Source organism: Odontesthes bonariensis, chromosome 21 (genome assembly GCF_027942865.1).
Source record: "Odontesthes bonariensis isolate fOdoBon6 chromosome 21, fOdoBon6.hap1, whole genome shotgun sequence".
In the NCBI taxonomy this organism is placed as follows: Eukaryota; Metazoa; Chordata; class Actinopteri; order Atheriniformes; family Atherinopsidae; genus Odontesthes; species Odontesthes bonariensis.
In genome coordinates this window covers 20385313-20400290 of record NC_134526.1, presented here as the reverse complement: position 1 = coordinate 20400290, position 14978 = coordinate 20385313, and the positions used below count along the sequence as shown (strand labels likewise).

The following is a 14978-nucleotide window of genomic DNA, read 5'->3' as shown; positions in this document are numbered from 1 at the left end:
TGCCTGTGTTGTGTCAAAGATTTTTTTACCTGAGAATATCCAATTTTTCCACAACCCTACCCCTAACAAGCCAACATCTTAGATGTTTACCCAAACCCAAAAATCCCCCTTAACCCAACCAGCTTTAATTCAAATATACATTTTTAACCTAGAATGAACCTTATCTACAGCCCCGTCCCCAGCGTGCCATCAACTGAAAGGAGCTGATGGCAAGGGTAGCGATCAGAAAGGCTTTCTGATATGTTATTTTAACCTGTCAGCCTGTGTGCAGGGTCACCACGTCTTGAAATATTGCTGTAGCAGTGAAGGACACGAGTGGCTTGTGTGTTGATAAAGGTCGCTGTGCTATATGTGTAGTGCTTTTTATTGCACAGGCAGTGGAGGGGATGGTAACACAATCAAAATTGGACATAGAAGATATAGCAAATTGTTCTTGAAAGGTTTTTTTTCCGAGACAAAAAGTAATGCAGGAGTTAAAAAAGGAAAACAACTGCCACCATCTGTTGAGAAATCTAATTTCATTAAATATTTAACAGCCTGGGAATTATATCCTTCCCCATCAGCAATTAAACTGCTCATGTATCGTTCTGCATATCAATTAGCACTCCACGGGTCAGGTTTTGTTTCAGCTTCATGCACAGTTGATTGTATTTTCTAGGAATCGTACTTGTATGAATATGCTGTCAGTCTGCTGTTTTTGCATTCATTAGATACTCCATTAAATTTAAAAAAATCTGACATTGCTGATCTGTGAAAAAAAAGATCCGAATTCATTCATACATAAATCCTTTAAAAGAGCCTGTGGAAATTGCCTCTTATAACATTTAGTCATTCACCAGGAAGAGCTGGAGAAAAGTGATGGAATAAAATGGCCTGACCTTCATATCTAGCAAAGCTCTGTACAATGCATTGACAAAACATTTAAAAGTGTTCTCACTTCTCTCGCCTTGACTTTTCTCTTTTTGCTTTCTACATTCAGATTCTAGTCCATGTTGGCTTTCTGACAGAGGAGTCCGGGGATGTTTTCAGTCCCAAGGTGCTGAAAGGGGGTCCTCTGGGTGAGATGGTGCAATGGGCTGACATTCTCACAACTCTCCATGTGCTCGGGCACAACGTCAAGATCTCGGTTTCTCTCAAAGAGCTGCACGGGTAAGCCGAGACTTGTATTATTCTCATTTTTATTTTTCTTTGAAAGGATATCTATTAACCATTCCCTTCTCAGCTTATTCACTGGCTGGAAATGCTTTGTTGCTCACCCTTGATGCTCTGTAAGTGATCAGCAGCCTAACTGGAGTGCTGCTGCCCACACACTGTTTTCTTTGGCCACACACACACACACACACACACACACACACACACACACACACACACACACACACACACACACACACACACACAAACTCTTCCACCACAGAAAGCTGTTAAAGCCTGAGGGCTGCTCTTCAGCTTCTGCACCTCCCTCCCGCTGCAGCTCACTGACCCCTGAGTGAAAACAGGCTTGTCACCCGTCATTACAAACACAAGTGCTAATGCCAGTGGACATGCATGCACATATACACAAAGGCTCCCAGTCAGACAAACAAGTTGCTTTTATAAAAAGGAAGACTCTATTGATTGTCACACAGTGAGAGGTGCAGTAAGAGGAGTTCAGAGCACAAACCGGTCCAGTCTTGCCTTGGACATCTTTCAGAGTTGTCCTGACTTCACACTGACTGGTCAGGAAAATTATCGTGTACATGACGGGGTTTGCTGTCAATTCTTTTTTTCCCCCTTCATTTACCAATGACGGTGGAGCAGACAGGCTGGTAATAATGCGCCCTGGTTATTGAGCACTTTATCTTGTGCTGTAAGGAAGAGGCCCGGGCATTGATGAGTTAGTGCTGCACTTTGATCTTAAATTTCAGGCTGTGAAGAAAAGCTGCTTTGATAAGACCAGCCTAGGGAGATCAGTGAGGTGGGGAAGCCGCAGTGGGACTGCCTCTGCCGTCCGTGCCATTATTTACCCCACTAATTGGTGTCATGGTGTATTGAACCACTGCAGCCTGCTGCCTCCGTTTGGAGCAGCATCAAAAATGGGAAGAAAATAGAAGTTTTGAAAGACTCCTCTAAAGCCAATTTGGCCAAGGTTTGGGCTAAATCTTTCAAACACCTGAATATGTCCAGTTTGTAATGTATCGCATTTGTTCATTTGCATGTTTTGTGCAGTAGGAGACCAACATATTTGGGATATTACTGCTGGGTATTTACAGTACATAGGTGCTGCAGCATTACATTAAGGCTGATTTAGGATTCCACTAGAGAGCAAATTAAATTTTCAGCCTCAGAGAAAATATAATGGACGGCTGAAACGGCAGCAAAACGATTCGTATCAGGCTCTGACCACATTCCATCTCCAAAATACAACCCAGTGTACATATCCCACTTCTTTTTATGGCCATCTTTAGCCTGTTAATGGCGGATGCTGTACATCCATAAATCCCTTTTTTCTGACTATTAATGAGCAGAAAGAGAGACCATTTCTCACCGTCCTTACTCTGACTCTCCCACACAGCATTAAATTGACAGATCGTTATGTGGGTTGTGCTCCCACAGATTCCCTCTGGCTCGTATCTATTTACATTTCCTACCCTTCACTTCTCCACCCAAGCTTTGGAAAGGAGCTTAATATCACTGGATGGCCTGTTGTAGTTCTTATGTAGACAGGATTGTTGATATGTTAAGCTTTCCCCCTCATAGAGAGATTAGCCACGCTGGGAATTTAGTTACAGTGGGAGTCAATCTGTTGCGTCACATCACATAATTGCCCCTGATTGGTAACATTCATTCTCTCAGGTGGCCTCTCTTAATCACTTTGGCTGGCCTGCTTGCCTGCTCAGACAAGTTAGTTATCCACACATGTAACATCTGCAGCCAAATTTCTCTCTCTGTGTAAAGATGCTTGTTTACTCTCCCTGCGGATCCTCCACTCAAATGTTTTTGTTTTTTTCTTTCCTACAGATTGTTCTTAAGAGGTTTGCTGATTACTCATTTTTAGTAGCAGTTATGGGCTTAATTAATAGTGTGATACAGCTTTTTTTGAATATCAATCCAGCCAATCCTGGCTGAAATTGAACTAACTTGAAAATACATGTGATATACTGTATTCATTTGAATAATTCTGAATGGCAGCACATGTACACATGTACTGAATGTAGATTTTATCAGGGCACTCACCTTTACAGACTTGATAAAGATCACCAGCATCTTGTATACACTGAAATTACTGAACTTCTTCAGATTCTGCCATTCAGTTGCCAGTGATTCCTGCAGGATAACTCTCCAAAGTTACCAGTTTCTTGTCCTCTGATTTCTGTGCATTTCTCATAGAGTCCACCAGATATCTTTAGTGCTAATTAGCGATGCTATAGCACAATACAACGGTGAAATAAGATGGTGAACAAGGTGAAGGTGTGAAACAAGCATTCTGACAAAAACAGCACCAGGAGAGCCTAGAACCTGGTACAGCCGGAAGCATAACTTAAGCTTGTTGTATTAGCTTTAGAATATATATTTTTTTAGATTAGTCTTTTTTTTTTTAAATAATGGTCTAGCTTTGGGGACCGAGAGATATAAAGCAGGCCAACTATTATCTTTACAGTTTTTGTCTCTCTTCCTACTGGAATTGATATAAAGTGAAGTGGCCTTGACATGATTTATGTCAGTATTGCCGCCACTTGTCACACACTCAGGGGTGGGGTAGAGAAGGGGAACTTACAGCAGTTTGCAGAAGGGCAAAGACAGCTGTCACTTCCGCTTGGGGATCTCCCCTTATCTTCTTCCAGAGTGACACGGGTAATTAGCCCGCAACAGAGTGTGGCATCACAAAACCTTAGGAGTGAGGAATCAGAGGAAGGAAAAGAAAAAGAGAGGGGAGACAGCTGCACGCTGTCGGGGGGATGAAACTTCGATGAGCCGAGTGGAGAAGTAATGTGAGCACACACTTCCAGGTAATAGTGTTGTCATCCAGAAATAATCTGGAGAGAAACAATATTTCTGTGCTTGTTCAAACAGACTCCACTCAGACTCTTTCTTTTTCTCTCTCTTGACTGAAATCGTCTTCGACATGCTGCTGTTCCTTCGCCTCTCGCACTTTTTCTACTGGCTGGTTTTGTCATGCAGAATGTGAGAGCGATTTGGACAGATTTTGTGCAGCAAACCATTCAATATCGTTTATGCCAAGTGAGGACCTTGACAGACCACTTTAACTCAACCGCGAGGTAATTTTACCCCATTCCTTACTGCAAACATTTAGCCGTGTCTGTGTTGTCTGATTACTAACCAGGAGAAGTTATTCTAAAAGAGGCAGATTGATGGTCAAAAGTGTCGTTATCCACCTACCCTGAACGCTGGAAGTGATGACAAGCGTGCGCAGGCCTTGTGTAAAACAAGAAACCTAAAATCCAAGCAAATTCTTATTTTCCCAAAGCTCCAACAAAGGGCCCTGTTCCTCTGCCAGTCTCAGGTTGTACCTACTGATAAGTGTTGATGCACTCATAGCCTGCAGCGTTCTGAGTGATGTTTCTGAAGATTGAGATGAAAAGCAAAACCGCAGCGTTGTTATAAATAGCCAGACAAAGGCCAGCTGAGAGATAAAATCATAAGGGTCTGTCTTCAGTGCAGTGTAGTTTATAGACTATAGTACGTGAAGGTAGAATTGTTGATGTGCTCCGTTTCAATATTATTATTTAGGAGCATTTAATTTCCTGAAATATTACAATTGACCGTGTTTATATACATATCTTTACAGAAATATACAGAATTTTAAAATACAGTTTCTGTGCAGATTTTCCATCCTTACACACCCAAACTTCTTATATTCTTTACAGAATAAGAACAGCGTTAATCACAAGCTCATCTTGTGACACTGACAGTTCAAAAAGAGCTTCAAGAATATAGTCTGAAGATGTGAATAGTGATAAAACTAATGAGCTGCCAATTTCATACAACACTGTGAGTACAAACATATGGTTTGAATTCTAAATTGTTCCTGGGTGTTTCTTTTAAAGCTGCGTACATTTACACAGCTGTTCAACACAATTAGAGCTTCCTAACATCGTATCAGGAGCCGCTTAGATATCAAATTCCAGTCAGACAGTGCGCATCAAATTGGCACAGCAGTGATCTCAACAGTAACAGCGTCAAAGTTTTTTTTTCTCCACCCGCAGTCTTCCTGCCTCAAGTAGTCCATTAGCATGCCAGACCCCACTCCCTCTGCAAGGAGGGTCCTCCTCGCGGCCCATGTCATTCCTCTCACGCCGTGAGTCTTCTCTCCAGCTGGCCCTGAAACCCTCCAATGTGCCTGCCAATTCTCTTCCCTGCTGGACATTTGTGCCCTTCCCGAAGAAGTGTTGCAGTGCCACGGTGTAATCTCTTTCCCTCTTGTTTCTGTGGCTCTCTTTCACAAAACCGTTGAGTTGCTCTGGTTTGAGTGGCCAGCTGTGAAACAGAGAAATTGTGCCCAGTGGTGGTTGTCAAGTAGAGTAAATTCATGCAAGTCTTGCACTGTTGTTCTTCTCTTTGCAGTCTTTCCTTCGAGTCGTCCTCTTTCACAAATAAATCTTTCCTCTCACGTGTCTGGGTAGGTTGGTAAAACTGGGATGCTGTTTTCTGAAGAGCTCTCTTTCACACCGTATTTTCTGTATATGACATATGCAAAAATTGCCTTTTTGTTGGATATTATCAATTTGATGTATGTTATTACACCAATTTAAAGCTGTTGCATCAAGGAAGCTTGAAAGAACCTCTGTTAATTCTAAGGTGTAACATTATTATACTGATATAATTGAAAACCAAAAAAGAATTGGCTCAAAATAACCTCAGATGACAACGACATGTGTCTTCTTACACTGTGTTATTATTCATGGAGCACAAACTAAGCTAAAATGCAGAAGCAGTGTGACATCTAAGTCACATCTAAGCTAAATATCAGCAATATGCAATATCATGGCTCGTTTAAATGCGTTCAGGAGTACAGTAGTAAGTTATCCATCTTAGTGCACATTAGCTCGACCAAACTGAGGCTGCACAGACACAGTACTGTGAGGGATAAATTCAGTGGTAGTTCCAGTCTTTTTACAGGATTAGTTGATGATGATGAAAAGATAAAACAAGGCCAGCCTTATCCCTTAATCTCATGCGTTTACCCGTGAATGTTTGGGCGAGATAAACAGAGTTGTGGTTGTGTATACATACTGTATGTGTGCATGAGTGCACTTATGTTTCCCCACTCCTGGCTCCTTAATTCACTTTAATCCCTTTACTCTTCTCTTAAAGTTTCTCTGGATTTGCATATATCCAATTAAACCTCAGAGCGGCAGCGGCTTCGGCGGATCTGTGAGGAGCAGGAGCACATTTTGCTCACGGTCACTGTGATACATCTACTCTTATATTAATGTACATCAGCATTAAACTATGAAAGCCCGCACAGGCCATAATTCAAATCTAAACTCCAACTCTGAAATGTTGCACATGAAAAATGCGCACAAAACCTCGGGAAATGAAACCACAGAGAAGCAATGCACACATAAATTTCAATGTATTACAAAATGCATCTGCACTACACGTGATTAGGTGTGACTCTTAAGAGTTATTATAACACAAGAATTAAAAGTCAGTATTTCTACATTTGCAAGCTGCAAACTCAGAAATTGAAATATCTCAACTATTAGATGGATTTCTGTTAAAACTGGTGATGAAGATTCGAATCAAGCTGCATCAGGTGCATAAAATTTCTCTGTCAAATGTCAGATTCCTAACAAATGGCTGCAAAACTAAGCTTCTATAGTGCTAATTATTAAATGTTGTATGGATGCACTAAACTAAGATATTGGACCTTAATGGAACATAATAGAACTGTCATCGGTTCTACCAACATCAGTAGATATCAGCCCAGCTTTACAGAGCTGCTAACATTTCTGTAGTCTTATTTGTACGCTTAATCATCTTACTATCTGAAACATTAAATTATTGATTTAGCTTGATAACACCATACATTTGTGATTTCCACAAAACAGTGTATTGATATTTGGTATGTTCATCCTCACCCTACATGTTTGTTTCCATTTGCATTTCTATAAATCATCCCATCTTAATTTAATCTTTTCTTTCTACCCTCTGTGAAGCATTTTGTAATCCTTTTAGCGAGGATAATGTTTACATTCTTTAAAACTTGCGGAGGTTAGGTTGCTGTCAGATGGACCCAGCATAGAGAACAAAAATGCAGCTCAACTAAAAAGCTCTGTTTGTGTAAGCACTGAATTTTTCCAGTTTGTGTCCTTTGACTGAAGCCACTGCCTGAAGCCCCGTTGGCTTACACTTTTGCTCATTATCCATTTTTGTTCCTTCTGCTCTAGGGAAACCGTCCGCCGCGCCACTTTCCAAAGGCTGTATTGCTGACTAGACGCATTCACTGTCCAAGCAAAGATCGATAGGCTCTTGTTTTGCAGGTATTTATGTGCATAGAAGTTTGGTTGTTTCTGAGCCAGGTAGCATGAGAAAGATTGTGGAAAGGCTATGGATCTGTGACTTCAACTGCGAAGGTGCTCACAAAGGGAGCACAACCTGGCAACACAGCAAGTTTCTCAACCCAGCCAATCAATCGTATCCTCAGGGCTTATACTTTCAATTCTTTCAGTATTTCTTTATGGTTGCTGTACTGTTTGGATAGTACTTGTCGTTTAGAGAGATGCTTTCATCGCTTCCTTCTTCTCTCCTGTGAGAGACCCTGGTTGTTCGTGTTAAAAACAACACTCAGGATCAGTGGCGTGCACAGACATTTTGGGGGGCAAGTGCTCAGGGGGGGAAAAAGGGCACCTTTTAGCGCACGTGGAACACTATATTATAAAACAAATTACACGCACATGTTGAATGAAATTAAAGTGTACTGCTCTAAAGCAGCATCCTCCTTGGGTGCCATGTCTTTAAAGATGTTGATGACCTCGCTGTGATTTATCGCAATGTCTTTTTCAATGGCAAGAGAAGGTCAGAGAGCCTTTCTTCACCACACAGACGTCTTAGTTTACTTTTGATGATTTTCAGCTTGGAAAATGATTTTTCAACTGAAGCAGTCGTCACTGGTAATGTTGCATATATTTGGATCATTTTGACAAAGGCAGGAAAGATCAGCTGGCCATTGTTTTCCCCCAGTATTGAAAGTATTTCTTGTAGGTTCTTTGAAGTAAAGCTGGAGTGAAGACCTTTAGTTCTGTCTCTAGCTGCTCCTCATCTTCTCCATAGAACTCACAGAGAACGTGCACAGCTTCCATGGCTTCTGTGCTTGGTGTGCTTACCCACTTAGCATGTACAGTTAAAGGGGAACTCCGGGGCATTTGAAGCGCGTTTCCATTGCTAGAGGTTGTCAAATACTGATAGTAGGACACAGAGAGGTGCAAATCTGCGCTCCCTGTGTGGAGATAGCGCTGTTCGCACACCCTGTCATGCGAGGCTAATACGTGGTGGCTAAGGGGCAAGAGCTAAACCTTCCACGTAAAACAACAACTTGCACACTGCAGAAACGTCACACCACTTTATAAACTTTGTGACTTTATTGTCGGATGGTTTATAAAGTGGTGTGACGTTTCTGCAGTGTGCAAGTTGTTGTTTTACGTGGAAGGTTTAGCTCTTGCCCCTTAGCCACCACGTAATAGCCTCGCATGACAGGGTGTGCGAACAGCGCGATCTCCACACAGGGAGCGCAGATTTGCACCTGTCTGTGTCCTACTATCAGTATTTGACAACCTCTAGCAATGGAAATGCGCTTCAAATGCCCCGGAGTTCCCCTTTAAGGGCTGGAATTTATAGGCTACTGACTGTTGTCATTACATGAAGGCAGATGGGCATTTTTTGATTTGGGCTAGAGCGTTAAACTAGTTTATCAGGTGACCAGTTGGCTAAAAATGCTTAGTTGTTTGGTGCTGTATGAGACATTTTACTGCACAACAAAATGATTACACGTTGGGCTTAGAGGGCAAACGGTACGATTTTACTTGATCTGTATGTTACCTGGCTGGTGGGGCACGGGAGAAGAAGCCTGCCTGCGACATGCCTCCTAAGCTGCTATGCTGCTGCTGCAGCGCATCTGGTGCGCTCTGTCGTCCTATCACTGATATTCAGTGAACATGAACATCAGCTATTTTCAGGGAGGCTTCTAGCTGCTTAGATGTTACCCTGGGTTTTTTTGAGAAATCATGGACTACTATCGTCTTCCTCTTTGAGTGATCTTTGTATGTCAATCACTCCATAGAAGGGTAAAAATGCTCCTGAACGTCTTCCATTTTTAGGAAACGTGTCTGATAGTGATTACGGATGCTTTTCTAACCTTTCCTAACCCGTTAGGCAAGTCAACAAGTCTTTTTCTTACTGTAGAAATCTCCTTTGTTCATGATGTGATTAATTTAAAAATGTGCTGTGCAGATCTAACTTTTCCCCTGCTTTTCGAAAATAATTATACCATATTATTTACAATAGCATAAGAGCCTCGTGCTATTAAAGATTAAGTGTAGTACTAGAGATTTTTTTTCTAGAAAAATAATTACATTTTTCTTTGTTAGTATAGCAGTGCATACCTTCATTTTCAAAGCTGTGGCAGTCGGTTTGGCCAAGGGTGCATGTTGGTGAACATTAGTCTCACATTAGTGCAGAGAAACATCCGCTGTGCATTGATGGGCTGTAAGCACGCTTCAGTGCACAGAGAATATTACATTTCTGCATATCCACTTGCACATTTTCCTGATGAGTTTTGATGAAGCAGTGCATTCTTTAGATTTGTTTTTGCCTGAATAATGATTCGGGGAGTCCAACAGTCCTTGCGTTATTTGATCGTCCTGCTCAGGGCCCTCAGGAGCAGTCATTACTCAGCTCTGATCACATGTGAAAGTAGGAGGATATGCAGTCAGTATCAGTAATTACGATTCTGAAGGAACCATCATGACCTTCGGTGTCCGTTAGGAATTACATTTTCAGCCCCTCCTTTTCAACCAGTTAAATCTTCCCTTTTTTGAAATCTCCAGGACCTTGTCTTTACGTACACTAGGATATTTTTTTTCATAGTGTAGCTTTTCATTAATTTTTTTCTTTTTTATCTTTGAAGTTTGACTATTGTAAAGCACCTCTTGCTAGGCTGCTTTATAGGAACGTAGGAAATCTCACCTCATTTAAAATGCAGTAAAAGTACAGACAAAAACAGGCACAGCAATTCTTAGTGGCTTCTGGATAAAACTATATAGAAACACATTAGAGGCCCTGCTTTTTGTCCACTGTATAACTGCAATCACACCTGCAGACCTGAATTGTTCTAGAGCAAATTCCAGAGCGGTGGCATGAGTGAACCAGTGGTCTACAACATTTGCATCCCGACTTTCCCACCCAGACCTCAAACAAAATTTCAGTGGGTGGGACAATGCACCAACATGTCAGCAAATATTCCAGAGCATTTGCTGCTACTGTCCTTTCTGCTGACTTGTATGCTGCTGTCCGCTCTCTCCATGCCAGTGTGGACACGTACAGATGTATGCAGTATCAACACAATACGGATCTACTATCCTCAATGTGTTGTAAAGAAAACACAACAATTTCCACACTGTGATTTCTGCATCACGTCCCGCCTGCTGGGCGCTCTAAAGACTCCTTTTCCTGCAACCCCTCTCTTGCATTTCCAGCCATTAGAGTGCAATTCCAGCTAAATTCCACCTGCTTTTTCTTTTTGAGTGCTTGTGTGAACTGCAACATCAGAAAGGAACCACACAGAGGTATCTGCATATTCTCCTGAACATCTCTGCTGTTCATGTGCCTTGGGTCTCTCAGTGGTTCGGGTCTATAATACATAAGATAATTGCTTTGTTGACTACACACCTGAAAGGTATCCCAGATGTGTAGGGCACTGGTCAACTAGATTGCTTAAGAGTCGTGGAGCCAAGAGTTCAAATGCGCTTTTAAACTTTATGCCATAGAATTTTCATTTCATGACTTTGACTTGCTTTCTTCTTATATACATATATATATGCATTCATATCTTTTGTTGGATAGTTTCTTGTCTTCTTTAAAGTTCTTTCCTTTTGTGAACATAAATTCAATGCACTGCATTGAAGAATGGATTTTTTATTTATCCTGTGTCATTTGATATCTTTCTACTGCTTTTCTCTCTCCAGCACTTTGAATTGCCTTTGGGCATGAAATGTATGATGGAAATAAACACGTATTTTTCTAGAAATGAAAACTGGCTGCATTTGATTGCATTTTCTCCGAGTGCTACCTTGATTTTATTGAAATCAGTGAGCTCACACTGTTCTCAAGAAACTTCCATTAGCTGACTGATGCATCTGGTAACTAAAGGCTCTTTTTTATGTCCGCTCTCCTGTGGTCTCATCTATGTTGGATTTATTCATTTGCTACATTTATTCCCAGACAGGAGAAAATTATTGATATTGAAGTAATACAAAACAGGCACAGAGTGTGATAAGCGATGCAATGCAGCACAGAAAAGTAAATATACACTGTGTTCACAAATTAAGAGACATCATTGCTCATCATTGTAAGAGACCCTTTAATGTAGAATAGATCAGCACAAAGAACAAAGTGCTGTTTTGGCACACATGAAGCCAGCATTACAGTCTCTGTGTGTGCTGGCATCAATCCAACATCAGATTCTGCACACACAGTGCTTGGAAACAACAGTCTCTCTGTGTCTCACCAACTCGTTACAAAAAATATGTGGTTAAAGGAACGTGCTGTGTGGCTCATATGTGTTTTTGAGCGCGAGTCCAAACAAGTTGGGTAGACAAATTGGGTGACTCCCCATTGTGAGACAGTGCTCTCCGGTAGCGCTGAATTCTGTGTTGTGCGGTTGAATGGCGCTGCCGTCTCGCTGAAAGCACTGACACGCTTCACGATGTGTTTTTCATTCTTCCTGTATTTTCCCTCCATCTCCCTCCCAACCATACTGGATGTCCATGCACGTCTCATTCGTGCAAAAAAAACAACAAACTTATTCACGTTCACTTTCTACGGCAAACGCTCACAATGTTTTGTGAAACATTTTGTTTCATGTTGATCAGGCAGATGAGATCCAGCATAAATTACCACAAATGATTTCCATATAATGGTCAAAGAAAATAGACAAAAACAAATTCAAATGAGACAACAGCACTACTGTAACTAAATGCTGTGACCAGCGTTTAGTCCTGTAAAAATTCTTCCTGCTGTCGTGACGGCTTTGATTTCCATTGTACATTCTCACAGCATGTCTGACCTTGTGTGCAGGTTTTTGGGTGTCCCTCCAGGAAGAGGAAGCTGCCCCCTGACAGGACCTCTGCCCTTTGACCTCATCTACACCGACTACCACGGCTTACAGCAAATGAAACAGCACATGGGTCTGTCACTGAGGAAGCACAAGTTAGTCTGCTTTTCTCTCCGTCTTTGTCTGTGTCTTGACAAAAACTGTGACCTCTGTTTCATCCATCAAGCGTCAAATGCAGTGTTTCGTTTGATGTGTCCCTCTTGGTAAACAGTAATTACTTTTCGGTACTGACCCATTCACTGATCAGCAGAATTCTCCCTTTCCAATTTGGCCTCTTTAAGGACTGATCAATGGCCCCAAACAATCGCTTCCGGATTGATGTCACTACATTTTTTGCTGAGTCACAAACTCTTTTAACGCATAAGTTCATAGATTATACGCGTCCAAGTGCAAGCTTGCGTGTGCCATTTGAAAAGAAAAACAGATTTTCGTCTGTGAATGCTCAAACAAACCAACATGTTTCACCACTACAAGTAGCTGCAGAGTCTGTTCACTGACACTAACTGCAGCTGATGAAGTTTGTGTCCTTCTGTTCCAGCTGGGCAGAGCAGGAGAAACAAATCCTCTGTTTTTAATCTAGAGAAAATGAAATTGCAGTTTGCAACTCTAGGCAGTAAATGTCTTTATATAAAAAGAGGGAAGAGCATGAAAAACATTCAAGGTTTAGCATCATGGAAAAAATTGATCATCAGGGGCTGTAATATAGTGGTTAGATTATATATACAAGGTTGCCTTTTTGCTGCTCGTTTTCATCCCACATTTTACTCTGAATGCATAAAAGGAAGACGGTGCTTCTTTTATTAAATAACTGAGAAGCAAGAAGGCGAATTTAGTAATAACAATTTGTCTTATACTGGTCTGAATACTGTAAAACATGTTTGCAGCAAAATCCTCCGCTGATTCCTCTCAGCAGCAGTGTAAGGTCAGCTGATTGACCAACACTCGCTGGCAGCGAGGATCAGACCAATACTTTCCTCTACAGCCCTGACACTGATTACACATGCAGGGGCTTTTGATAAATACTCTCATATTGGATAACATCAATTGATTTTTGACCTCTCGGTATGAATATTCATAACTGATTAAGTGCTGACGAGGCTTCCCTCGAGAAGCTCATTGATTGCTCAATGTTCCTTCCCAGTTTTTCTCCTCAACTTTGATCTGGGAGAAAAGTAAACAAATTGTAATATACTTTTTACATCGTTGATGTAGTAAAAGAAGTGTTATTTATTCTCCGTAGAAGTGTCGCCTTGTTTTTTTCAGTCCACTCAGGAAAACTCACGGATGGATATTTTCAGAATGCATTTCTGATAACACTTTTGTGTTCGACTCCAATTCAGTTTCGGCCCGTCCAGGTTTTTTTTTTTTACAATATGTTGCAGTAGAGGTCCGTGCGGTGGCTGTCTCACACATTTAAGGGATTAAGCTGAAATAATTTATTTGTCTTCTAATTCAAATCAGACCTGGCAGGCCCAAACGTATTGTGAGGGTCTGCTGGGAACGGCTGGCGGAATCCCCTGTAAGGAGGAGTTTCAACTCCCACCTCCGGCAGAGCTTCAACCATCTCCCGGGGGAGGTGGGGGACATTGTGCCAGAATGGGCCATGTTCCGTGCCTCCATTGTTGAGGTGGCCGACCGGAGCTGTGGCCGTAAGGTGGTCGGTGCCTGTCGTGGCGGCAACCCCCGAACCCGCTGATGGACCCCAGTGGTGAGGGAAGCCGTCAAGCTGAAGGAGTCCTATCGGGCCTTTTTGGCCAGTGGGACTCTGGAAGCAGCTGATGGGTACCGACAGGCCAAGCGGAACGCAGCCTCGGCGGTTGCAGAGGCAAAAACTCGGGCTTGGGAGGAGTTCGGGGAGGCCTTGGAGAACGATTTCCGGACGGCCTCGAGGAGATTCTGGTCCACCATCCGGCGGCTCAGGGGGGGGAAGCGGTGCACCGTCAACACTGTGTATGGTGAGGGCGGGGCTCTGCTGACTTCAACTAGGGACGTCGTGAGTCGGTGGGGGGAATACTTCGAGGGCCTCCTCAATCCTACCGACACGCCTTCCGATGAGGAAGCAGAGTTGGGGAGCTCGGACGTGGGACCTCCCATTTCTGGGGCTGAGGTTGCCGAGGTGGTCAAAAAACTCCTCGGTGGCAAGGCCCCGGGGGTGGATGAGGTCCGTCCTGAGTTCCTCAAGGCTCTGGATGTTGTGGGGCTGTCTTGGTTGACACGCCTCTGCAGCATCGCGTGGATATCGGGGGCAGTGCCTCTGGACTGGCAGATCGGGGTGGTGGTCCCCCTCTTTAAAAAGGGGGACCGGAGGGTGTGTTCCAACTATAGGGGGATCACACTCTTCAGCCTCCCTGGTAAGGTCTTTTCGGGGGTACTGGAGAGGAGGATCCGCCGGATAGTCGAATCTCGGATTCAGGAGGTGCAGTGTGGTTTTCGTCCTGGCCGTGGAACAGTGGACCAGCTCTATACCCTCCGCAGGATCCTGGAGGGAGCATGGGAGTTCGCCCAACCGGTCTACATGTGTTTTGTGGACTTGGAGAAGGCGTTCGACCGTGTCCCTCGGGGACTCTTGTGGGGGGTGCTCCGGGAGTATGGAGTGCCGGACTCCTTGATATGGGCTGTTCGGTCCCTGTATGACCGGTGTCAGAGT

General features: G+C 42.9%; 1 protein-coding gene across 1 annotated transcript in view; it reads left to right on the top strand.

Moving 5' to 3' along the window:
• Positions 1 to 14978, top strand: part of mgat5b (alpha-1,6-mannosylglycoprotein 6-beta-N-acetylglucosaminyltransferase B) — a 62927-nt gene that overhangs the window by 29337 nt on the left and 18612 nt on the right. Inside the window, exons 8-9 of the mRNA XM_075453969.1 lie at positions 980 to 1149; positions 12295 to 12426. Coding sequence (XP_075310084.1) covers positions 980 to 1149; positions 12295 to 12426 — 302 coding nt within the window. The remainder of the gene's footprint in view (positions 1 to 979; positions 1150 to 12294; positions 12427 to 14978) is intronic.